General features: G+C 37.7%; 1 protein-coding gene across 11 annotated transcripts; it reads right to left on the minus strand.

Annotated features, from left to right (window-relative positions):
- Positions 1-38: 38 nt before the first annotated feature.
- LOC113116840 (kinesin-like protein KIF1A) lies at positions 39-25,378 on the minus strand. Of its 11 annotated transcripts, none has more exons than XM_026285179.1 (49): positions 25,065-25,378; positions 22,372-22,558; positions 20,710-20,783; positions 20,399-20,578; positions 20,207-20,272; positions 19,948-20,126; positions 18,817-18,928; positions 18,520-18,597; positions 18,363-18,428; positions 18,258-18,275; positions 18,106-18,184; positions 17,860-17,938; positions 17,489-17,631; positions 17,289-17,327; positions 16,036-16,169; positions 15,851-15,930; positions 15,671-15,746; positions 15,507-15,586; positions 14,380-14,570; positions 14,087-14,267; positions 13,738-13,810; positions 13,542-13,635; positions 13,240-13,388; positions 12,963-13,141; positions 12,055-12,192; positions 11,630-11,917; positions 9,163-9,281; positions 8,099-8,184; positions 7,805-7,940; positions 7,053-7,227; positions 6,669-6,759; positions 6,448-6,566; positions 6,310-6,365; positions 6,112-6,220; positions 5,940-6,006; positions 5,601-5,685; positions 5,345-5,450; positions 4,980-5,003; positions 4,762-4,876; positions 4,446-4,579; positions 4,222-4,283; positions 3,983-4,128; positions 3,703-3,888; positions 3,001-3,072; positions 2,566-2,684; positions 2,298-2,411; positions 1,308-1,500; positions 1,070-1,188; positions 39-958 (listed from the first exon to the last, which is right to left on the minus strand). In XM_026285179.1, exons 2-49 carry the CDS (start codon positions 22,475-22,477, stop codon positions 883-885), a joined length of 5,391 nt encoding a protein of 1,796 aa, XP_026140964.1. In that variant the 5' UTR covers positions 22,478-22,558; positions 25,065-25,378; the 3' UTR covers positions 39-882. The 11 variants fall into 11 exon arrangements, with proteins under 11 accessions (XP_026140964.1, XP_026140950.1, XP_026140966.1 ...); XM_026285165.1 differs by having other exon boundaries at positions 16,036-16,238; XM_026285181.1 differs by lacking the exon at positions 17,289-17,327.
- Positions 25,379-26,458: the final 1,080 nt, after the last annotated feature.

Raw genomic sequence — 26,458 nt, forward strand, 5'->3', positions numbered from 1 at the left:
AAATGTGATGTAACCGAAATAAAATCTCCCTCATTTAATGCACGCTGATGTATTTTCATTCAGTATATCAGTAACGGGTCATTTAGCGCCACAGCTCTCCAATTTCCTGTGCAAAAAAAAATAAAAAGTTGTAAATAGAGAAAGATTAAAGAAGCTGATACTCTTAAGTAGCAGAAGCACTTGTGCAAATGAACCTAGGTAAATAAAAATTATTATTTTTGTAGCACACTCTTAATAAATTATGTTTATAAAACAAAGACTTACTTAATAAATAAGTAAACAAAGATGTAATGTAAAAATGACATTACAGCTGAAAATAAAAACAAAATAAACCTGTATGCTAGACACTTTGTACTTTTCCAGTGCTGATTTTTGATTAAATAATGGACATTTACCTCTTTTTTAGTCTAAAATCTATCGCAAACCTTCTGTCATCCACTGCATGAAAGGTGACCTGCATCCCGTCAAAAATCACAATGATCATGGCAGAATAATCCAAACCAAGAGGCTGCTACTGAACCCAGGTAAAAGCACTTGACATCTACTCTGCAGAAGCACATACACAAACGGAGCGCCGAGTCGCATTCACAAATGAACTAAGAGTAGGGCCGTGTTTAAGATGCTGTTTTGCCATTCTAGCTTTAAGGTATGTTAAGGGGAGGTTCTGAATATATTTCATGTTGTAAATTTACATTAAATATGGTCTGACACACACACACATAAACACACATACTCTGTGAAGCCAAGCCCACAGTCTATGTTCGGCATGGACAGACTGAGAGGGGAATGCTGGGAAGGGCAGGCAAGAGGCAGCTGTGATGACATGGGGATAGGGCACTTATGATCACATGACCTAATTACATCATAACGTCCTGCTAGCTTTCAGTTTATGGTTTCAGCCAGAGAAAAACACTTTCTCATCCTCAGCTGTCTTGATTTTCGTCTGGAAAGCTTAGACCTGTGGGTAGAGAGAGATTAGGAGAAATGTAGCGATATCACTGATTATGACCATTACAGCAGTGGTTCTCAAGACCTAAAGTAAGTGCACTGTTGAATGAATAGTGAATACCTGATAGTTCCTGCCAGCAGTGGGTTGAATGCGTACAGCCAGTCGTGCATCTCTTTGTCATTGGCTGCTTGGAGGAGAATGTTGCGGTGTTCAGTGCGCACTGCAAAAGTGTTAGGAGCCTGGGAACCAAACATCACATGGGTTAACAAAATCAGTAGACAGCTATGGCTAGCAGAACTCTTTACTCAGTAATCATGGGTATAATGTCATTCTGTGAGGTATAAATAAATGGCCTCACCCTCAGCATGACCTGCTGATCTTCACTGTACTCCACTTGAGCAGAGGACAGGTTGATGATGGCTCTCTCCACGCAGTCTCTCTCACTGCGGTACAGGTAGACATATGGCCGCCGCACCACAATGTAACGCTTCACCCAGCCACTGGTGTGTGGCTCGAGAAAGTGTAGACAGCCTTTCTTTGACACAATAGGGCTGTAGTCAGGAAAAATAGATTACATAGATACCATATTATTTACAGGGCAATCAGTAACATGATACATTAGGATGTTTAAAGTTTTAAGGATTGGAGTTTTTCAACAGTGGTCTTGAATGTTATACTGACACCTAGTGATGTGGATGCAATGTTATACAAAAGTAAAGTGTTTCAGTTATCAGTTAAATTGTACAAGTATTTCCATGCATGTCACTTAAATAATTTTTACAACCGAAAGTGTCCAATATTTCACACATTATAAACATTGTAAATTTATTTTCATTTTTTTATACATGTACATATAGTATACTATACTTTGTGTTATATGACTTTGACATCAAAATACTGAAAAATACGACAAATACAACAGCTAAGGTAGCAATGGCAAATTTGACGTCTTTCTCTCTTCTGACCAACATCACTGTTTCAATATTTTTTTTCCTCTTTGGTAAAATCATAGAAATGCTATTGTGGATTTCTTCTTTAGCTTTTGGAGCAAAAGGGCATGCAAGAATTATATTTGTTGTAGCTTTCATTCATTACAACTATGATTATTTCCGCTTCTAATAAACCAGGAAATGTGAAAAGGTTAAAGGAAGCAGTATTTGTCATGTGATCTCATGTAAAAACAATGACTCTCATGTAAGTGTACATCATTTCACACATTTGTCAACACACTTCAATAAAATACACCAATAAGTTGGAGTTTTTTATTGCCTGCCTGCACAGTGTACTTTATATGTTAAAATTGAGTTAAGGAGGAAAATTATTCGAGACAGACTGTTTGGGGTGCTACCTGACGCGAATCTCCTGGATGTTTGGGATGAAGGTGCAGCTCCTGGGTTTTCTCTCTATAGGGCTGAAGGGGTCGAGATCAGGGCTAGAGGCACCAGAGTTTGTTTCAGCGCCTCTGAAAAATCACACAGAACAAGAAAGTCATGTTAGTTGTAAAGTATTTGAGGTGTTCTGAGACTGTGTAGGCTGTTTCTCAGAGAACTAGTATTAGCCATACTGTGATCAGATCAGCATGAGACTTCTGGACTTTATGTTGAAAATACACAAACCTGAGCTCTGGACTGCAATAGTGTCCGTCCACAAGTGATGGGCAGGTGGAGGAGGGTGTCAAAGTGCTCAGATGGGAAGAAGAACTTTCTCCTAAAAGTGATGCTGACATCTCTGATAGCTAAAAAAAAAACAAACAAACAAAAAGAGCACCACCTGGTGATAAAGCTGGAAACAAATTAAAAGTGTCTCGTTCATCATATTCCAGACAATGCCATGCTTACCCTTAAAGCATCTATTACACTACTCATGCTGCTCTACTCTAAATGAGTGAATGAGAGTGAAAGTGAAATGACGATTATTTTTTGTAATGGTTAAAGGAAAAAGACATGTTAAATGAGACCTAAGAAGAAAAAGAGATAGCGAAAGAGAGAGATATCTGGTCTGCATGAGGGAGAGAATGAGGCAAGGTGTGGATGGACACTGTAAAGGCTCACCTTGCTCTCACTGAGACTGCTGCTCACCTGGCTGTACTGCCTGTTGAAGGTGTGCATGAGCAGTCGCACACACTGAAAAGAGAAAAAGAATGGAGGAAAAAGGAATAAAATACATAAAGCAACGACATTAAGACTTTAAGCATTTCAGAGTAGTGGTTTTCAATATAGTAAAAGAACAGTTAAGAGTAATAAAAACGTATGGCTTAATCTCACCAGGACCAAGTTTTAACATGTGGACATGAACAATGTTATTAGAAAAACTAAACGTGTCTATTAACGTTACACAGAATCTGAATTAATATATTGCAATGATTTTGTTATTTTTTTCTATTGAAATGCCAGTCTTATTTATTTATTGTTGTACGGCAAACAATTATTTGAGGTATCTGAATATTTTGTTTTGAATGGAGTTTAAGTAAATAAATAAGAAAACATAATTGGTCTGAATACTGAGCCTTGTGGTACAATATGAAAAATTCATTATAACTACCTGAGAAGCAACTGTGTGAAAAATAAGACTTGTGAGAAAAAAAATAATATGTATATACATTATACAATTGAAATTTTGTTTTGAACATAACATTATACACACACACACACACACAAACACACACACACTTTTGTTTGGTTTAGTCAAACTGGACTTGCTGGGAATAGCCTATCAATGTCATGTTATGTGACTATAAAGAGGCAGACATTCACCTTGGCAGCCAGGTCCCTCTGCCTCTCGTTGGGACTGTCCAGACACAGACTGACTACTGGGTTGATCGCGGGGCTGGAGGCCTTTGGTGAATCCATCAGGTCTTTGCCACAGAAAGAGTCCTGTCCCAGAAGTAGAGATGCTTCCAGCTTCTCTCTCAGCAGCAGGTAATGCCTGGTCTTCTCTACCTGTAAGCAAACACAGACCTCACAGTCATTTACTTGAATGAAAACAAAAAGCCAAAATTAAAAGCCCTTAAGCATTCAGATGGACCATATTTACCTCTTGTAGGAGGCTAAGTTTCTCCAGCTCCCACTGGTGGTCCAGGATAAGGCTGTCGCTGCGGGGCCTCCAACCCGCAAGATTCTCCTCTCCGCGCACATACGCCACTGAGGTGTCCAGCACCCGTCTGCGCCTCCTTTGCATACCTGCACCATCACAGCAGAACAACAAAATAAATCAAACAACTGGGTTAAATCATAGAAAGATAATTTGAACATTTTAATTTGTACATAACTTACCAGGACTTCCAATGTCAGCCAAATGGCAGAGGCTTAATTCATACACTCCAGTCACACGGTTACTGAGACATAAAAGACCAATTAACTTCACTATTACAATGATAATCCAAATGAAAAACAGTTTTGGATGTCAAATTTTGAGCATTAGAGCTTGGAAATGGTGCATTGGTTGACTCAAAATCAATTTACTTGACTGCAAAAAGAGGCCAGCAAACTTTCCTCACCTCTCAGAGGGCCTGAAGGCACCAGTGCTGAAAAGGTTTCGAATGGAGCGAGACGCAGGAAGTTTAGCATCTCTGGAGTAGAACACCATGCAAAAGTCCTTAGTGATGACAGTGGGTTGAGTGCAGTTCTCCATCTAAACATTACAACAACAACATTAGTTGAGCATCTCATAATCAAATTCAGAGCTAGACTTCTGACTGTGTAACCTGAATTTACTCTTACTTGTGTTGATACTTCATTTGACTAATTCCAATATCTCCCACATTGATTAAATGCCATAATCTGATCAATTTAGTTTGAAAGGGTCCTTCTCACCTCAAGATAGGCAGAAAGAGTGATGTAAATTTTCTCTCCATATGGAGTGACACGGTTCAGCAGGAGGGAGTTGTGCATGGAGCTGTCCCATGCGGCCTCAAAGCGGTAAAATGTCCTAAAAAGTTGCAAATTTTTTATTAATTTGTACAAGTTTGAAAACATAAGGTGGGTTACAATACATAAATAGAAAATTCTGTATGCTCCAGGAAAAAACATACCTATGGTCAATTCCCAATGACACTCTGACAGCACACAATAAAGAAATTAACATGTTAGTGAATTAAAATATTGTTAACATATTTTAGTTATTAGAATATTAAGAATAAAATTACATTTAAATACATCTATGTAAATGTTTAGTGTTGTTAGCACACATATTTAGAGTAATTGATTAATATACATGAATTAATTGACCTTATATGCATAATACAAATCATTTGAATAAATAGAATTCATGTAAACACTTTGTTATTGCTAACATTGCTATTTTATTATGGCACAATAGTCATATTTCAAATAGCAAAAACAGTTTGTAAAGGTATTGTGTTATTGAGAGGTACTGGAGGAAGGATCAGTGGTGTACCTGTCATCATAAGATGGTCGTATGTAGCTTGAAGACAGGATGTTGAGGGATAGGATGTTGGGGTCGATGATAGTCTCATCTGCTTCGGGTGTGTTACGGATACGCCCTAAAAAAAGAACAAAAGAAATGCTGTGTCATCTGTAACTCTGCCTGAACGTTCACCATAACATCCCGGTTTGTCCTCTATGCCAGTAGCGCTTAATGTGATGGATAACATTTTTTTTAAAAGAGAAAAATAGCACAGCATTTTTCTAACCTATGACGAGCTCTTTAACCTCCTTCCACTCAATATCATTGCCGGTTTCATGGGCAATAGTCACTGTAATTCTCCTTTGGATGCCCTGCAGAAAATATGAAAAATCCCCCGTTTTTATCTCAATCTAAAAAAATTATGTTCAAAACTTGGGGTCTGTAAAAACTTTTTTGACAGAAATGAATACTTTTATTCACCAAGGAAATATTAATAAAAATTGACTGTAAAGATATTTATAATGTTATAAACTTTTAAAAAGAGGTGTAAATGAAATACGATCTCTTATCATCCGTACTACCATTAAAGGGGTCGGTAGGGACAGAAAGATGGATTCATGTTTACCTGGTGCAACAGGAATGTACCATGGCAGGGCATTGCACCCCTGTGATCAACAACAGCTGGGATGTAGCTAAAAAAGTACACAAACAGATAAAAGGGTTACATTATATAGGAATAACCTGCCATGCATATAGGCTTAAATGAATAAACCACAATGTGTTTATCAGATACTCACTCTCCGTTGGCCTCCAGCTCACAGATCTCAAAGAATGCCATAAGGTCATATTTGCAGTGACAGGGGCCAGCAGTGGAGCGTGTCAGCGTGTTTAGTTTAGTGGCAGGCACTGGGGAGAGACAGAGATAGAGTTCAGACACAGACAGACCACAAGTACTGTATGTACTGGTCAAGAAATAAGACAAAACATCACCCTACCTGGCTTTGACAAAGGCATAACTCTAGGGAACTGCCTTCTTGTTGGACGTAAGGAACTATAGGGAGGGAGGGAACATTTTATTTGACACTTTAGGTGACTAAAACGTATTATAATAATAAAAATCTAAAGTTGCTCACCTGATTAAGTCCTTGCAGAGAGGAAGGAAAGGCTGTTTCTGGTAGTGGCCGAACACCTCAAAAACGATTGGCTGACTCTTGATGTAATCCACAAAAGACTTGGTGACTTCCACAGTTATCTGCAATAGTAGCAAACCACACAAATTGTTTATGTTTGATTTATTTCTAACATCTCAACATTGGTTGAATTACTTCATTAATAAATGACACATTTTGATTACATTTTGTACATGGTAGAATCCCAGTGGAGGCCCTCGGCCTGTATTCTTTAATGGCTCAGTGGAAAATGCCTCGTCATGCCTGTGAATAAAGCTGGAAAAAGACACAGGACAGCTGAGATGACATTGCATCAGATGTCTTATGAGCATGCTGGATGAGTGTTTGCAGAAGCATCATTCAGACTGAGGGGGTGCATTGTTTTTGAGTGTCAACTTTCAAAAAAATTGGCAGCATTTTTTTTTTTTTTGTCTAAACAACTGTGTCTGAAATGTGTAAGTAAAGTGCAAAAGTATTTGCCTTTCAAACCCTAAAGTCTGTCAGATGTACAGCACAGTTTCTTTTTTGAAAAATCCTGATAAATCTATGGATGTGATACATCTACTCACTTGAACTGGCAGAAGATATCTGCATACTCAGCAGAGATGCTGGAGGCCTGAAGCACTGTGACCCTGAAGGTGAAGTTGCTGCCGATATTCAAGTGCTGGAGAGATTTTTCCTGAGTCACATCAAGAGAACATTCCAGACCATCCTTCAGAGGACTGCTAGGATCATCAGGGGAGACTACATGCAGCAATTCATGAGAAAACAGTTAAGATTAGAATACAAATACTGTCTGACTCTACTTTAACAGTAAAAATATCACAGTATGATTATTGGGCATATTATTTTATGTTCTGGCATGTATACTGTGATGAGTGGGGCAGGGCCGAGAGCAGTGTTTGGAATAACGATGTTTAAAAGAACGGCGTTAGGTAACGACGTCATTTTTTCAGTAACGGGGTAATCTAACTAATTACTTTTCCCGTCGTTATAACGCCGTTAACCTTACTGGACGTTAAATGCGGTGCGTTACTATGCATTGATTTAATAAACTATGTAATCCGAACGCACCCCTGGCTCACACAGCGAGTGAGGAGGTGGGTTAATAATGAGATAAGCGATTATGATTGGCTAAGGCAGAGTCATATGTTTCATGGTAGCCAATCAGAGCCAGTGTTTTTACGCCAGAGGTTCCCAACTCCTTCTTCCCGTGATCAAGGAGTTTTTGTTTTTATTACACACACATTCGTCATAAAATCACTTAAAAATAAATAAATGAGTCCAAGAGTAATGTTAAAAAAAAAAAAAAACATTTTACCTTCACAGGTGTTGTTGTTGACCTCATCAGCACTGAGGCCCATCTCTGAGTTTTGTCCTTCTCCTTCTACGATGCGCAGCTCCTCTTGAGATGTATTTGTGTGAGACATCCCACCGGTGCATGATTCTGTGTGGAACTAAGCAAAGAGAAAAACAATTATTCTGTGAACTTCTATGAAAGCAATTTAATAACTAAAAATCCAAAGCCAAACTCCACTTCAGAGATAATAACTGTTAGAATGAATTTGCCAAGAGAAAACAGAATCATTTACATTAAATGAGTAACACAACCAACCTTTTCAAACTGTTGATCCTCAAATGAGATCTTGGCAGTTCCTGATTGTCTCACACCTGAGCCATAATCAGGAGCCTCTTCATCAGCTGTGACAAGAAAATAAAGATTATAGCAACAACTTAATATTTAATCCTATTTATGCGTGCATACACAAAACAATTCTAAATATGTTCAGAGCAAAGAAGGAAATAAATACATACATACATACATAGAGGTGCATCTCAATAAATTAGAATGTTGTGGAAAAGATAATTTATTTCAGTAAATCAACTCAAATTGTGAAACACATCTGTGTGCCTTGACCTCAGCCTCAGTCCAATAATTGTGAAGTTCACTCCAATTCTTGAATCGATTTTGCTTGACTATCCTCATAAGGCTGCGGATCTCTCATTTAGTTGTGCATCTTTTTTCTTCCACTCTTTTTCCTTCTTGTAACTTTATGTTAACATGCTTGGATACAGCACTCTGTGAACAGCCAGCTTCTTTGGCAATGAATGTTTGTGTCTTTCCCTCCTTGTGAAGGGTGTCAATGATTGTCTTCTGGACAACTGTCAGTTCAGCAGTCTTCCCAATGATCAAAACTGAGAGACCATTTTGAAGGCTCAGGAAACTTTTGCAGGTGTTTTGAGCTGATCAGCTAATTGGCATGTCACCATATTCTAATTACTTGAGATAGTGAATTGGTGGGTTTTTGTAAATGTGAGACAAAATCATCACAATTAAATAAATCAAAGACTTAAACTATTTCAGTCTGTGTGCACTGAATAAATTTATTACACAAGTTTCACAATTTGAATTACTGAAATAAATGTCCTTTTACATTACATTCTTATTTATTGAGATGCACCTGTACATATATACGTACATAATGTACATATTTAATTCCTAAAAAAATTATTATAATAATTTACCAATGAAATATGAAAACATAATCGGTCTGAATACTGAGCCATGTGGTACACCTATACTGTTATTTTAAAAAAAGTAAAATGATACTTAAGTTAAATTTCTAATTGGAATCTGCTCAAAATAGGTTTGTGAAAGCATCATGAAGATAAACTTACCTGATATGGCTTGTACTGCCACACGGAGGAACCCCTTGACCTCGCCTTTCTCACTCACAATGGCCACACGGTGCACTAATGGCACAGGGTACAGCAGATTACTCAGATACACAAATGCCCTATGGGAGAAGGAGGGATGTGGGGAAAAGGAGGAGAGCCAAAGAAAGAAGAGGGATTGTAGACAGTTGATGGGGTGAAAAAAGAAGAAAGAGTGTTAACATGAATGGAAAGTTTAAATTGAAAAAATGTCAGTGAAGATCAACTCAGCCACACTGCCACTAGACAACACAACATTATACACAAAACAAGCAACGAAACAAGAAGCTACTCCAACGAAAGCCAAAAAGTCTGTGGTTCATCTGTGAATACTCTATCAGAGGTTCCATTTTCATAAAATGATACAGAAAGCGGTGATAGCAAAGGTTTTGGTCTCTGTGAGGGTTGGTGAAAGTGTTTCGAGAGCATGCATAGAGGAAAACTGCACCACAAGTTACTTTACACTATAACTTTTGACTAACTGCTCTAATTGTCAAGTCTTAAACATAGCTGAAGATAGGGAAATGCACTGTCATAAATCTGTCTGTAAATCTTTTAATTGAAGTTTCAGTAACTGATTGACGGTTTAATTATAATTCCATGTCACAATTATGTGTGTATGAAATCCCTGAACTAAACAAGACATTGAATGCAGTTAAGTTTGGTGACAGATTTGTACAAATTCATTCATTCAATTCAAAACTGCCCTCTTGATCTCAATTTGTTGCTGGATGAAGCTTGACAGGCAGACTTTAAGAGTGGCAGCAGGTATGGCCAGAGGGGAGGAGCTTTCGACAAGATTGGTGAGGCGCAAATATAGCATGCTCAGATAAACAAAATGTTTAGTGAGAAAATAAACTCAAAATTTGGCTTGTTGGGCCAGATGCAAACTGGAAAGCAAAAAACTGAAAGACAATAAACATACATGAATTTAACCTCCATCAAAGAGAAATTAAAGTCAACACACGTCACAAATCTTGCATCTTGCATGTGCGCAGGAAAGTGAGAGTGTGGGTGCCAATCCAAAACTGTGATACAAATTTTAGCTCTGGCATGCCTGATTGAGACTGCTGTAGTCGAAACCAGCTCTTTCATCTTGAGCGCTGCAGCTTTTCAGACAAAAAAATCCACTGATTTATACCAATCAGAAACAACAGAATTCTGTAGAGGATGCTAATTTAACTTCAGAAAAGAGCAGACAAAAATGTATTATGTTGCCATACAGTGCTGCATCTTTCAAAATGGCAGAATTGACATGACTGGCATTCACAACACTATTAATTTGTCCTGTAGAGCCACATGTTAAAATGCCTCCAAATGCCTAAAGCCGCCTTATGTACTGTATAAATGAACATCAATTAGGAATCTGTCACCAGTGGTTTACTGTGTTTCACAATCTTGACATTACTATTCATTTTGTTCAGCTTCCTCTTATTCAGTCACTGAAAACCTCAGATACCACTGAAATGGTCCATTTCAACACTGTATGCAACAATATAAGATTATCAATCCATAAGAAAAAAGGGTAAACGCTTCGTTGTCTTAGAAGTAAAACACATGTGAAACATGCAGAAAGAGACATTAAAACTGCCTTCAGATCAGGTGAAGATTTTCACATGTTCAAAGTCAAATCTTGTATGACAGACCATAAAGAAATATATTTTTAAAAATATATTTTATTTATTATATTTACATTGACATTTTAATACCATCATTCTTTATTCATATACGCATTTATAATTAAAATCGAAATGTGGGTTGTTGTTGTTGTTGTTGTTATTAATACATAAACTATATATTGTTTTATACTTTATTATGTTTACATTGGCATAAGGCATCAACATTTTTATTTATTTGTTTGTTTGCTTGTTTGTTTATTAAATTTGAAGTGGTTATCATTATTAATGTTAAATGTATTTTATTATATTTGTGTTGACATAACAGAACAGCTTCAAAATGTATTGTTTAAATTAAAATAATTTATTTTATTTTTTTTTATTATTATTATTATAAATGTACTACATTTATTATATTTTATTTAACTGTATTTACATTGACATAATAGAATAGCATAAAAAAGTATATATAAAAAAAAATAAGATCCAAATAATTCTTATACTAATTAATAATAATAAATGCCAAGAAAATCCGTGAAAATGACTTTATAATGTAGAACACCAGAAGAAAAAATATGGCATTAATGTTTGTTTAGCAAGAATTACATTTTTACCTGTTTTACCTGAAAACATTAAAATACATTGAAGAACTGACCAAAATTATCTTTATCTTTCCAATATATTTTCTCTCTCCGTCTGTCATGTTTATTTATTTTGTGTTCAGTTAGGAAGTTCTAGTAACAGACCCTGTTGTCTGTGACTCAGTGTGAAAGAGCTAGTTTCCTCTGACAGCATGCTCCTGAAACCTCACCAACCTTCCCACTAAACTGAACAGAGGCCAGCGGTCGTAAAAGGGGTCCTTGCCATCGCTGACACATGGGGAGTCCTCCCCCACACCATCCTCCTCTCTCCCAAGCTCTGAGCCAGGGTCCTCCATAAAGATCTCATCATCCGGGTCATCCAACTCCTCCTCCTCCACCTTGACTTTCCCATAATGCCGCTCATCAGCGAGCTCGGTTATGTCAGAGTCGGGGTCGGAGAGGGTGGGGGAGAGGGTAAGGTCACTCATGCGCTTGCTCATGCACGTGTTGAGAATGGGAGTGCTGGTGCACCCGAAAACACGGGAACTGGGTTAGTACAACACCACACACGCACACACTGTTTCCAGTCATGTACAGTGGGAATACCGGCATCCACTCAGCACTTTAAAGCAAAAAAATTTGACTGATCAATTACTCACCGACCAACCAGACGGAACCATGGAAAGCGGTCATAGAAGGGGTCACCGCCGGACATCATATGTTCACAGTCCTCGACTGCATTACTGGGCACCTCTGCTGCTCGGTCATACATTTCTCTCATCAGATCCAGTCTTTGTCTGCTGGGACAACAGTGATGCATAAGCAAAGCATACTCTGTGATGTTCCATTTATATGCTCACTTTTTAAACATAAACCAAAAAGGAAAAGGCGGCTAAAATTCATTATGATTAATTCTACACATAGTGCATCCAAATTTTTGTCTCTTTAGAATAATAATGTACCAAATACCAAATAGTCATGACTGTGACATCAATTTAAGTCTATTTGGCCATTATTCAAGGGCATAAGCATTGATAGTGTAGAAAATACTTGTTCATTTTATAGTATCTGAATTAATCCCCTTTACATTTTTTTAATTAGTGTTGAAGGTGTAAACAAGCTACATATTCATCATAATTTAAAATAGTTCAACTATAGCCAAGCTACTCAGTTAAAACATTAATTAGACACTACTACAGTAACTACAAACAAAATGCATGTAACCATGATTTTTAATAGGACAATCTCTTTTTAGTATATAATTTAAACGGCAAAATTATGTTGGGTTGAATTGGTTGGTGAATCATTTATTTACATTATCTGTCTGACCTAACAATTCACTAATATTGATCAGACTTCCCAATGCAACATATGAGACAGACATTCATATGACACTGATGCAGCATTTCTTATGTTACATCATTTCTGGTGTAAAAAATAAGCATTTTATCGGAAAAGTAACACCATTTTGAAAATAGCTGAGTTATAACTCGTCATGCATAACTTAAGGGCTAGACTCCTCTTGTGGGCATTTTGTGCATATTGTGTATGTTTAATCTCACTGTACCTGAGTTTGTCCAGTGTCCAGTAGTGTGTGGCACCATTTTTCTGGTCCTGAACCTCTACTGCCACAATGGTGCGTGGGAACTGCCTTTTCTCCCTATCTTTGGCTATGCTAGGGGGCAAGAGGTCAGGGGGCAGTGGGGAGTACAGTGTGTCCGTTAGTAGTACAAACTGAAATTGAACCTGCAAAGTAAAAAGGGAACAATTATTAGATTTGTATCCATTTATACCTAAATGAACTTTTTTTTTCATTAAGCTGACCTAAAATCATTTCAGTGTACCTTTTTCTTTAGCTCCACACTAATGGCATTAGCCTCCTTGAGGAAAATTGCATTTCCCCAGAGCAAGTCTCTGAGAGAGGTGAACTGATAGAATCGCCATTTCCGGAAACCCCAGAGGGCCAGTTCTGTCTCTCGCTTTGTCCACGGCACTACAGGACCAAAATATGAACCATGAGATGTCTCAGAAACAACTAAGCACTTACAACACGTTTTCAGAACATGAAATCATATGCTAATTTGATTATGCACATGATATGGCTCAGATCATACAGTACCTATGTGGTTTAAACTGTATTACCCACCTTCCTCTTCAGGTTCCTCCTCTTCCTCTGTAGTTTCTGGGTAATATCTTGAGTTGACCTGCCTCTGAAGAGCTTCCAGCTTACTCTCATAGTCCTAAATGAAAAATCTATGTTAAATTTGAATTTTATTGACAGATTCTTCCAGTTTCTCCCTCTTAAGGAAAAATTAAGCTCTTAATAGTCTAAAATGACTTACTAGTCTCTGTTGTTCCAGAAGGTTGCTTGCTTCTTCTCTCTCCTTGCGGTACTGGTCTTCTAGCTCCTGTAACCTGTAAATGATGTGGGCCTCAGAGTAAAGCCACAAAAACTAGATATTGGAGCTGATACTAATTATAAGCTGGTTGATTTGGTGGTTTTAGCCAGCTGATCTGATTCTCAGAGTGGTTTAAATATCTAGATCAGTCACGAAACTCTATCTTGGTCAACATTTAACATTTAGTCTGGTTCAGGGTTCACTGTAGGTGGTCATGGAGCATGTTATCATAGCTGAAACCCTCCACCTCCTCCAGCTCCACCTATCTAGATTTGATATGCGATATATGTACCTTTGCTCCATCTCTTGTTTCATATCAATGCCTTGTTTTTCCAGTAGTTCTCTCTGGGCAAAGGCCCAGTCCACTGGCTCCACAGGTGTGTCTGCACATGGGGTTCTCTCCCTCTCTAGCCGTGCTTGCTCAGGGTCATTGAAGCGGAACACGTGGCTCTTGCCCATAATGATACGGTTACCTAAGATAGATAGATAAAAGACAGGGTCAAAACATCTTACAGAGACCAAAAAAACAAATAAAAGTTGTTCAATAGACTGGCCATGTTTGTGCCTAGAAACTGAAGCAGTTACCTGATCTGAGAACAGTGGGTTCTGTCACTCTCTTCCCATTAACGTAAGTCTCTGCTCCCTCACAGGGCTCCAGGACCACCGTACCCTCTCCTGAGGCATTTGTGCTACTTGTAAAGATACAGTGTTCGTCTTCAATGAAGTGGCCGCTCAAGACAATATCCTGGCGACTGCTGGCATCCTCCCGGCCGACCCTGCAGGAAAACATGGAGGCCATATGTCAGAATAAAAGGGAAAAAATAGGAAAAATTTAACAAAAATGTACTGTTTTTTTTTTTGGCCAACAATTTTTGTGTATTATTTTTAACATTAGTTAAAGGTTTTTGTTCATTAGTTATTTTTAACATGAGTTAGATCATTAGTTAAAGCTGCAGTAGGGAACTTTTGACGCTCTAGCGGTTAATAAACAGAACTGCTTGCGTCTTGCGGAAGAACACCGGAACTACTTCTCTCTGTTTATGTCTATGAAGAATCACAAAGGTACTGGGTTACTCCGCCACGGTACCCCCGAAGCAATCTAAAAGTCTGAATATAAACACTTATTATAGGTGCACCCTAGTGATTCAGGACAAGCCAAAAACACGGTTTGGAAAATGGATTCATGGTGTACTCACTTATTATATACATTTTTTCTACATTTTGAACACAAACAAAGTTACGGACCGCAGCTCTGATTGGTTGTTTTTTCCCGGGAGCGATGGAGTTTCTGCAAATGGCAATAGGACCACTGGGAGGAGCCAGAGGAGCTTGATTTTTTTCACAGATTATCTGTCTCATATTCTACTGTCAGGACATAATGACAGGTTTAATAAATATGTAAAAAAAATTTTTTACAAAAGTTCCCTACAGCACCTTTAATGGTTAGTCATGTAGTTAGAAATGTTTATTTTTTTATTTGTATATCACTTTACAATAAAGTCACAGTGCATGACTAATGTTAACAGATACAACTTTTGATCTTAAATCTATTAGAAAATGTTGAGATCAGCATTAATAAATGCTGTAGTCTTTAATGCAAAGTAGTGTTCATTGTTAATTCATGTTAACTAACACACACCCTGCAATGTCTTTGTGGACCCCCCAGTGGTCCATGACTGAAAATACTGGGTGTAAATAAACAACACTCTTACTTTGTGATTCCATCTTTAATGTAGTACAACAAGCATTCAGACATCAGTGGATCTTCATTGAGGTTGACCAGGTGAGATGTCTGAAAGTCAAATCATAAGGAAGTGCTGATTGAAGCATAAGACGAGGCTAGCTTCCTTTTAGAAAGCACATATGATCTTCTAACCTTCTTTGGTGAAAAGACTCCAACGGTTCCTCCATCTTCCCTCATCGCCACACCCATTTCAGCCAAAAGTGCCTCCCTGGTGAAAATAGAAGATTTGTATTTATTTATTTTTTTTACACATGGAATACAAAACTTGAATTTAGACACATTTCAAGATAAAATCTCTCAGAGGTCTCCAACCTTTCCATTCGAATTGCCTCGGTGCGACGAAGCTTCTCTTCCCAAGTTTCATTGAGTTCTGCGATTATCTTCTCAGTTTCCTAGTTGGAAAAGAGGTCAGACATTAAGACATTAAGACAATCAGCACTGGGCCTTATTCATTTATCACACCATCTATCCAGCCATCCCATCAGCTTCTCTCTCACCTTCAGCCTCTCAATGGCTTCCTCGCTACCTGGGCTGAACATGATCCGGTCATGCAGGCTGCTGATGGAGCCAGCTCGGCTGGACAGGGCAGAGAGGGAGGGCGAGGGACTCATCCCTGTCATGGCATTGGTCACTGTGGAGAGATCACCCCTTTGATTGACAGCCTGGATGCTATTGAGATTAGTCTTGTAACTGGACAAGTCTGGGCAACACGTGGGAACAGGTTGGAGAGTCAAAGGATAAAGTTGTGGTAAGAGAGAAAAGGAAAACCATGGAAACAGAAAAGAAGGGGAAGGAGGAAGAGTAGAACGTGTCAAACATAAAGTTGAAAAGCGAATCAAAAAGGTTATAAAGCTGCAGGGGCGCAGGGTAGAGGACATCAATTTGAGGACTTCAGACACTGTAGTGTGTTTGATTTTTCAAGTAAATCAGAACATCAAAAATGATCATTAATGTATTTTTCCATCATGCCTCAAATTCATTGAACCATGCTTGAGATAATGAGCATGGAGATGAACTGAACACTCAATGTAATACTGATCTGTGACTACACAGACCGCATAGATGACCACATGCCTGCGCTTCACGTAGAGGCAAATCCCAAGCAAAACCTCTAGAGTGCCTTTGGACCATCAGAGCAGCGGTGTCCAATAATTGTGTTCCCCGTCAGATTAACTCGTTTTATTTAAACTGATTAGTTGAAACTGCACAGCATGGACTTTGGTGGTCCAGAGATTCCTGCTTTGGCCATCGCAGGGGTCGGCAGCATTAGAAAGGGTCAATACTGGCACACATATAAAAAGGACAGAGGATTTACTGTATGATTGTTATATGATTGTAATATACTTAAACTATTTATTATAAAATGTTGAGGTTAGATTGCAAAAATGAACACTCATCAAGCAAATAAGAGTAAAAAATATGCTCTGGAGAGTAAATGTTGGCATGTGGCGTGAACAAGTGCATTGAAAAATAAAAAATAAATAATTATGTATCAGACAGCGCAGAGCAAACTAAAAAATGCAAATGCAATAGTGCAATAGTGAGACACCCAAATAAATGTGTGTCCTGTGAGTTACAGTCTTGTTCACAGTGCTGCATGGGTGACACACTTTGGCACTGCTTTTGAATTTTTAGGTTTTGTAATATACTGTAAATAAAAAACTACATTTCATGTTAAGAAAAAATAAAAAAGTTGCCGACCCCTGGTTTATCATTAGCTGTGAAGCCTTTAGGGTGCCAAAATACACACATTTGAGAGCAGATATCCCAGGAGCCTGTGCCCGATATGCTGAGAAAAACAGGGAGAGAAGACAAATCCTTCAGACACATTCCTAGAGCTGCTTTACTCATAATATCGCCTGGCAGCATTTGAATCTGAGAGGAAATCTGTCATTTTAAGTAGAGTGAAACATTGTAGATGCTCAGTTTGAATCGTATCAGGTGACTCACTCTCAATGATGTCTCCAAGACCCTGAGCATAGAGCAGGTCCTTCAGACGTGCCACCTCGTCCTTCAGCTCACGCACCAGGCGGTTGTTGGGGTCTTCATTGATGACGGCGTTGCAGCGGATCTGCTTGGCTCGGTCAGCATACCTGTGACAGTGATATTGCTACTAACTATCCAAAACGGTTTCAGAATGTGCCAAAACTTTCAGCATACAGAACATTACCTGCTGAGGCTAATAACATCTAAAAACATAGATCAATTCTTCATAGCTAATGCATAGCCATTACCAAACAAAAACAGTTTTTAATGTTACACGATTCTAGGTTATTAGTCTAAAATACAGTAATGCCTTTATGGAAATAGGTGGTTCTTACCTGAGCGTGCTGAGGGTCTCATCATAGTTAATGTCAGCAGGGCTTAGAGCTGCTACCATAGCAGTGCGCGAGTTTCCTCCTGATAAATGAAAAACATTGTAACCTTCAGGAATCTTTTTAATGTCTTGGGACCATGCCACAGGTAAACTGACCACATTGGCTGCAATATGCATTTCGTTATGTGCTGGAGAGCAGTTATAATTTTTAAGAAAGTACTGTATGTGCATGGTCCATAAAGCCTCATACCGAGGTTTTCTCTCAGCAGCCATGTCAGAACTGAATCTCTGTATGGAATAAAGCTCTCCACTTTCTTCTTCTTCTTGTTCTGTAAGGAGAATGCGTCAATTGTCAAAGCTATAAATGCTTGATAATTAAAGACAAATTAAACCGATCCTTACCTTGTTTGGTGCACAGTCCTACAAAACAACAATATTTGTTTAATGATTACCATTTTTGGACTTTTCCTTTAAGAACTTTTATTTGTAAACTAACGGGAGTCTTACCATCTCAGCCAGACCCGAGATAACTTTGCCTAGTGTTGTCAAAGATTTGTTGATATTGGCTCCCTCCTAGAAAAACGACAAAGCAGGCACATTTATAAGATGCATTCATCTGAAAAGACAAATGAAAACTGAAGATGTTGAACTCAAAGTGACCCACCTTGAGTCTAGTGCCTTTAGCTCCAGTAGAATCAGCCCTCTCACTCCCTGCCAAGTCTACCAAGCTGATTTTGCTGACCTGTTTGCAAATGGAAATGTTTTGTCTAAGAACGGTGAAGCACTCTACAGCACAAACCAGCAACTTCAGCCTCAAACTGCCAACATCCATCAGTGATGCTTGAAATGCAGAGTATCACCTACTTTTGCATTATAGTCTATTTCTGAAGAGGCAGTCACGTTAACTTTGCCATAATATGTGAAGACCTGGTGAGAAAGGCTGAAGGAGAGGATGCAGTACCTTTTCAGACGTGTTTTCTGTTTCACTATCATGTCGTTTCTGTGTGAAGATGATGTTGAACACAGCATGGGAGCGGCTGCTGGTCTCATTCATGTTGGTGGCCGCCACAGTCCTGATAACAGAAAAGCGATGCAGTGGTGAATAATTGAATTTCATTTACATACATAGATTATCTTATCCAAAAAGTAAGAATTTATGCTTCATTTTAGATGAATACAATTTTCCCACAATTTTCATTCGCTCAAAATGATGTGCAGAGATATATACACTGTTGTGCAAAAGTGTGGGGTCAGTATTTTTTTTTTTTTTTTAAGAAATTCAAACCTTTTTTTTTTAAGGACTATAGACTGTAAAAAAATATGGACCTAGTGTCCGTGACGTCACTCATAGACTCCTCAATAGCGGTTTTGAAGCTCAAAGTGTGCAGAGCAGGCCATCGCCATCTTGGCAGCGCGTCACCAGGCGACTCTCCCGGATAATCGAAAATGGGCAAAAAGGCGGGAGCTGATTGCTGAAGCCACACCCACCTAGCGCGACGGCATTGTCAGCAGCGGCAATCCACCTGTCACTCAAGTGGCCACGCCCTTAATTATGCAGAACTTTAAGTCTTAATATAATTTAAAAGGATGAGTTTAAAAAAAAATCACCCCCCTCACAGTTGTCATGAAGGGCAAAATTAGCAATATAGACCAAAATAATTTTTTGAACCAGGCTGTTAACATGTTTATTTCTGCTGTAAAGCTGGGCATTTTAACATGGGGAGTCTATGGGACTGACTCCCTTTTGCAGCCAGCCTCAAGCGGTCAGTCGATGAATTGCAGTTTTTGTCACTTCCTTATTGGCTTCACGAAAGAGTGCACGAGGTTGCCGCTCGGTAAGGACACATTAAATTTATTAAAAGTAAAAAAGTTTATAATGTTTATAATGTTACAAAAGATTTCTGTTTCAAATAAATGCTGTTCTTTTGAACTTTCTACACATCAAGGAATTCTATAAACACCATTGTAATTCTTAGTTGAATAAAATATAAGTAGCATAGAAAAGCATAAGAGACATTCTAAACTTTTAAAAAATCTTAACAACCCCAAACATTTAAAATGGTAGTGTAATCTATACTCAAATTTGTGTCACCTTGCTTTGTTTCCAGAGTCCATCAGGTCCTGTATGTCACTGTAGGAAGTAACGGCCAGTTTTGATAGGTCCTCCACATACGGTCCCATCAGAGGATGCTCTCGCACACGCAGATTCCCTTTGTTCTTTGGGTTCAGAAGGTCCCGCACACGCTCACAGTAGATCTCCATGTAACTGACCTGAAAAAACAACAACATTTTATCATGCTATAATGATTCTATGGTAAAAATGCAATTTATGATGCAGGTGCTGCTCTTACCTCAACCGAGTATGACATGCTGTTGTCATTATTGTCACTGATCTTGGTAAACAGGTCCTCACACAGCTGTCACAGATAGATTCAGCATTACGAATGTGTTAGTTTAAACCCTGCAGCATCTAAGCTTCAGTATTTGCTACAATATCAAAGACAGCGATAATGTCAATTTCAGATGGTATTATAGTGTACTACCAGTGGGATGATGCCCTCTTGGTCTTTCTCTTGCTTGCCCATCATGGTATATGACTTTCCGGCCCCAGTTTGTCCATAGGCAAAGATGCAGACGTTATATCCCTCGAAAGCATGCAGTAGCATTTCCTCCCCTATGTCTTTATAAACCTGCTTTTGGCATGCATAATTCACATCTTCTGGCTGTTGAAGACAGAAATGCACAAAGTAAAAAAAGTTAATAACCATAAATGTCTCAGTAACATTTATAATTAAAAATAGCAGCAGGGAGTTGTGTAAGAGGCAGATTTGGCAGTTAATATGAAGAAACTCACCGTTGTGTGTGACCAATAGGAATAGTCAAAGTTGAAGCTCTTGCTCTCCTTTGGCAGTTTCGGGTTCATAATTGCTAGAAAACAAAGAGAATAAATATAATGGAGAAAACAACAAACTAAGTAAAACTCTTTCCAGACTCCTCATTTAATTTCAATCACACTCAGATCTGAAGTCTGGCAAAAGATGACACTAAAAAACTCATGATGAGGTCAAAGGAACTTCACTATTTATGTATTCATAGCCGTTCAAAACTTGGGGTTTAGGAAGATTACAAAAATGACAGTGAGGGTATTTATAATAGTACAACCAATTTCTTTTAAAAAGTAAATTATGTTCTTTTGAACTTAAAAGAAAAACATAGAATGTTGATGATAATAATAATGAATGTTTCTTGGGCATCAAATCAGCAAATTAAAATGATTTTTAAAGGATCATTTCATATTGAATTACTCTGCTGAAAATTCAGCTTTGCCACCACAGGAATAAATTAGATTTATATTTATATAAAATATACTAAAACAGAAAGCAGTTTAGTTAGATTAAAATAACATCTCACAATATTATAGTACTACTGTATTTTTCATCATAAGATAAGAAAAAAAACAGTCATACTCTAGCAGGCTATTCTCTAAATAAACAAATTAATTATACTTAATTATAAATTGTAATTGTAATTTAATTTATTTATATAAATTAAATGAAGACCTAGTTTATTTATCCACAAAAGCCATGTTCAAAAAGACAAAAATATCATCTCAATATAGTCATCATAACAGCATTTTCTGCACTGTCACTATACGTGTATGTTGGCATGTTTCAGGACAGATGAGTCTAAGGAAGCATGAATCATGCCATCCCTGGGGTTCTGGGAATGAGATCATGAATCCTCCTGCATCCTTTCACCAGCACAAAGCCATGCAGTGTGTGTGACCTCACACTCTGCATCAGCTGACTCTGTTTTCCCATGCACTCACGCTGCAGGCAGAACAACAGGGCAGTTTTTGGAGCTGCTCTAGAAATGGGGCCTTGAAATACCACAGAGTTCTTGGCATGAAGTGGACCTTGTTTCTGAACATGTCCAAGTCTTTTCCTAAAGGCATGTGAAATGAACATGTACCAGTGATAAATATTTTTACCATCCATGTTTTCCCATGATTTTTATTAAAATATATGTATTATAAAAAATTTTGTTGTGACAATGAAATTATTTTGCTATTTTTCTTGCATAATAGAGAGAAACATTTAACAGATGAACCACATTGCATCTCTAAGTCTCTCATATTTTTGTCTTGATGGATAAATGCAACAATATTTCACAGCATTTTTATAGTTTGCCTTCTGAAAAAAAAAAATTTGAACTAATGTTCAGTAAATTTGAAGTCAACAAACAGGTGGTCAGGTGGTGACAGGCTGCAGACCTCACCAATTTAAAAGAAAACCTTTACAGAAAACTAAAGTATGACCCTTTTGACATTTTCAAAACTGCAAGCCTACAGATGCACTATTATTTCCTCTCATGGTGGTGCTGATGAGAGACCATGAATAAATATTTCATTAGTCATAAATTATTCATACAGCACAGTGACAAACAACTTTTACTCAGATGAGTTTAAATCAACATTGACAGCGAGTGAAAATATGTGTTTTGAAAGAACACTCACTGGTAGTGTTGCCTGTCATTTGGATGATACACTTGCTCTCTTTTCCGATCTCTCGTGAATTGAAGGGACGGACCCTGACGGCTACTTTGACCGAGGCACCTGCCATGGTGTCTGCGTGCTGGAACTCTGCTACTGCACAGGATCTGATGGGACGAAGCCCAGCCAGGAATCAGAGGCCACCTGCCACCTGTAGAAAGAAACGCAGACATGCCACTGTATGTGCTGGAATAGCAAAAGAATAGATGTTATTTTACTTCACTATAGAATTAAGAGTACAGTAAAGATACAATTAGGCAATTAGAATAACAAAAAAACACCATGTTTCGTCAAAAGTCAACTCTTCTTTTGCAAAACAAGACTAGAAATGGGTTAAGGCATACTCTTTAGATTTAGTACCTTAGCAATTCACTTGAAGAGATAATTAAAGAAAATCCCCATAAATCTGTTCAGTATTGTATTGGCTAAATTACACCATGATATTCTCATTTAGGTAATGGAGTTCTCTGAGATCCAAAACATGACTCATCAGGACTTTTATTCAGTTGGACTTTTCAGGACTTTTCATTCAGTAGATTACTGTACATCAGATATGGCTATGTGAACTTGAAAAACTATATGTAGCGAAACAGACTTAGGATTTTTAGGATTCAGGTTTAGGATTCATATGCAGATTTAATAAAAGAACAAACAAACAGCTTGTTCAAATCAGAATCCGAGAGTAAAATTCAGGCCTATTCAAGGCATGCAGACACTAAAGCTACTCGTATTGTAGCTATCTTCACATATATCAAATTAAGAGCTCTTATAATCGATTCAAAAGCAGACACTATATCAGAAAACTGTTGGAAACACTGCAACAATTAAAAAATTACAGATTTTCTTGTTTTTAATATACAGTACTTACTAAATCCATATCACAGATTACAATAAAGCAAGGTAATTGTATAAGTAAATTAATAAGTACATTTAAATTCTCATGCCCCCTGGGATTATTTGTAAAAAATAATGTTTCATTATATTATATGGGTTATAACCATACATTGTTTGTGATTATTTATAAACATGGGAATTGAACTGTATGCAATTATCATAACATCATAAAAATAAACTCTGGGACATTTCATTTCAACAACTCTGAACAAAAGATTACGATGTCCAACATAACCCATGTAATAACTGTCCAACAGTGGATATAGTAATCCAATTAAAAGACTGAATTTTTATATATATATATATATATATATATATATATATATATATATATAAAATGGAAGTGGGTTGAGTTTTATGTCATTTCTTTGATACTGCAAATTACCAAATCATGATGAGAAAAATTTTCCTAGTTTATTCCTTTCTAAAAAGCATATCAACAAATTCACTTAAGGTGCCATGAGGAATATCAATGATTTACTGTAGAAATAATTTGGAAAAAAGATAACATATATAGGCTATTTATTGCAACATTTAATATTGAAAATTGTCCTATTAATTTATACTTTGATTATTTTCCCCCTTAATGTGATACCCACCCATAGTGAAATATTAATAACTAAAAATAGAATGTGGCTATTAATAACAAGTTGTGGGTGAATTTGGACAGCATTTGTCCATACACTATCCAAATAAAACTGGGCTATAAGTAGCTACCCTCCTTCGAGCAGAAAATCATGGTTATGTTTGTACACAATATGGAGCAAATGTTATTAATCACATATCCCTTACATTCTGCTGAAAATGGCTGCTGTGACCGTCATCCATACAGTCATGAAGCAGCTGTGATGGACGCACATTTGCGTCAGCTTCAGCCCAGCCGCCAAAACAAACCCAATGAAGCCGTTTAAAATGTAATTAAGCTAACCAGTTATACAAAACAAGGTTATCACATCATATATAAACATGTACCCCATCTGTTTATATTTAGAGTTGCGTCTGCGTAGATGCTGAGATGCAACACCCCATGCACTGCGAGCGACGCGACATAAACGCGCTCCAAGTATAATCAAAAAAATTACCTACACGATTATAACCGACATCATCATCGTCTAATTAACACTATATAACTATATAACACTATATAAGCGTTTCAGCGTAGGCTAACGCGTCATTGTAGACTTGAGGTGGTAACGTGTGACGTGTCTGTTATGGCAATATTTTGTCCGAGTCTTTAGTACAGCGCAGAATACAGTCAAACATACAGAATTTCATTTCTAATTTCTTATATTAGCTAAATAAATAAATCGTGTCCTGGTCCGCAAATATTGGTGCGAACTGCATTCACCCTCAACGCTTCTAATTAAATAAAAAAACTCCATATATTCGTCTTTTCTCTCAGTAGCATATTTGTCGGTTTAATCTTTCTGGGTTTACAAATAAAAACATAAACCGTTATGGAAAAGGCCCAGATCTCATGACATAGCCTCACCCTGCACACATAAACAGCATCCTTCAGCACCATGGCTAGTCTCAGACAATGCGTGTAAATGACTGATTACTGAATAAACAATAACCATCTCCTTCAAGATCTTTTCCATTTTTTGTTTTACCCTTTTCTATTCCAACAGCCTCAATGTGGCTTTCGGAACAGGACCACAAGGGAACAGAGTGCACCACCCTCCTTATTCTCATAAGAGACATGAAAAACAATGGTTTAAAAACCCACAAATCACACAAACAATAATCAAGATCTCACATACTGATTCCTGACGATAATATCCTGTCGGGATCGCGGACAGCGGTGGGCTATTCCATCAAGTCTGCGTTCATCCACCGTCTTCTTCTTCCTCACCCAGTTGTTATGTGTTTTCCTATAGGCTCTCAGCCTCTCCCCAGCTCAGCAACATCAATGCAGGTGGAGCCCCCCCTGGCAAGACCATCAGACTGAGGGAGTCTGGTTTTGCAGGGCCTGGTACGCAGTGGTGCGTCAGGAAGCTGATGGAGGGTTAATAGATGTGGGAATGCGCTGAGAGACAGTGCTTCTTCAGCCTAACGCAAAATGGCTCTGGATGCTGCACGGGGAGAGAGAGAGAGAGAGAGAGAACCACAGACAGAAAGGAAGAGTGTGATAAAAGCATCACAGGACAGTCAAAAGACCACGGTTCACGGATTTGTGTCCATGTCCTCTCATTTATAAGCCACAGTGTTAAAAGCACAAAGAGCTCATTTTAAATGGTAAGCTGAGCCGGTGGGGTTTGTTTGTGTCTCAGTCAGTATGCACGTCACGGACCCTCGCAGTGGACTCATTGAAGACTGAGGATGCCAGCCAGGCTGATGCAAGGAGACAAACAAGTTGGGTTCACTTATACAAAATAAATAAATAAGACATGCAAATGTACACTACAGTTAAAAATAAATTCCTTTATTCAGAAAAGATACATAAAAAATCATTACAAGTAACGGTAAAGACATTCACATTTAAAATAAGTGCTGTTCTTTTGAGCTTTCTGACACTGAAGACTGGGATAGATTACATTTTAATTAAAATAGAAAATAGATATTTACATTTTTTAGTAATATTTCACAATTTGTTTACTACTGTATTTTTGTTAAAATGAGTGACTTCTTCCAAGATAAAAATCTTTTTATCAACCCCAAGCCTACATGAACAATATTTTTGTACATCCATGTCAGTTTCATTGATATCCAAAGGAAGAGAGGTGCGGGGCCTAAACTGTTGTAAAACAATATCATTTTTAAATGACACATTTTAAATAGTATTTTTAATATAAGTTATTTTTATTCTTAAACAATTCATAATTTGACAATCACCATATAAATCAAATAAATGCAATTTAATGAGCCATGGGTGGGCCTTGTTGTCGCTAACTTTATGACAAGTTCTCCCCGCTGTAGAAAAAAAAAAAAAAAATTGTCTGATAAATTAACTAGCTTGTCACGAGAAAAATCGCAAATAAGCATTTACTGTGGCAATAATAATATTATTTATTATAGACACTGATGGTTTGTTATAATTTGTTGGCTTACATTAAACACACTTTACATTTGTTGGTTTTGTGCACAGAACGGTTTTGTTCATATACAGTCTATGATGATGCTGCATTCAGTGCCTGAAGTGGAAATAAAGAAGTGC

This window comes from Carassius auratus, chromosome 2 (genome assembly GCF_003368295.1).
Source record: "Carassius auratus strain Wakin chromosome 2, ASM336829v1, whole genome shotgun sequence".
Classification (NCBI taxonomy): Eukaryota; Metazoa; Chordata; class Actinopteri; order Cypriniformes; family Cyprinidae; genus Carassius; species Carassius auratus.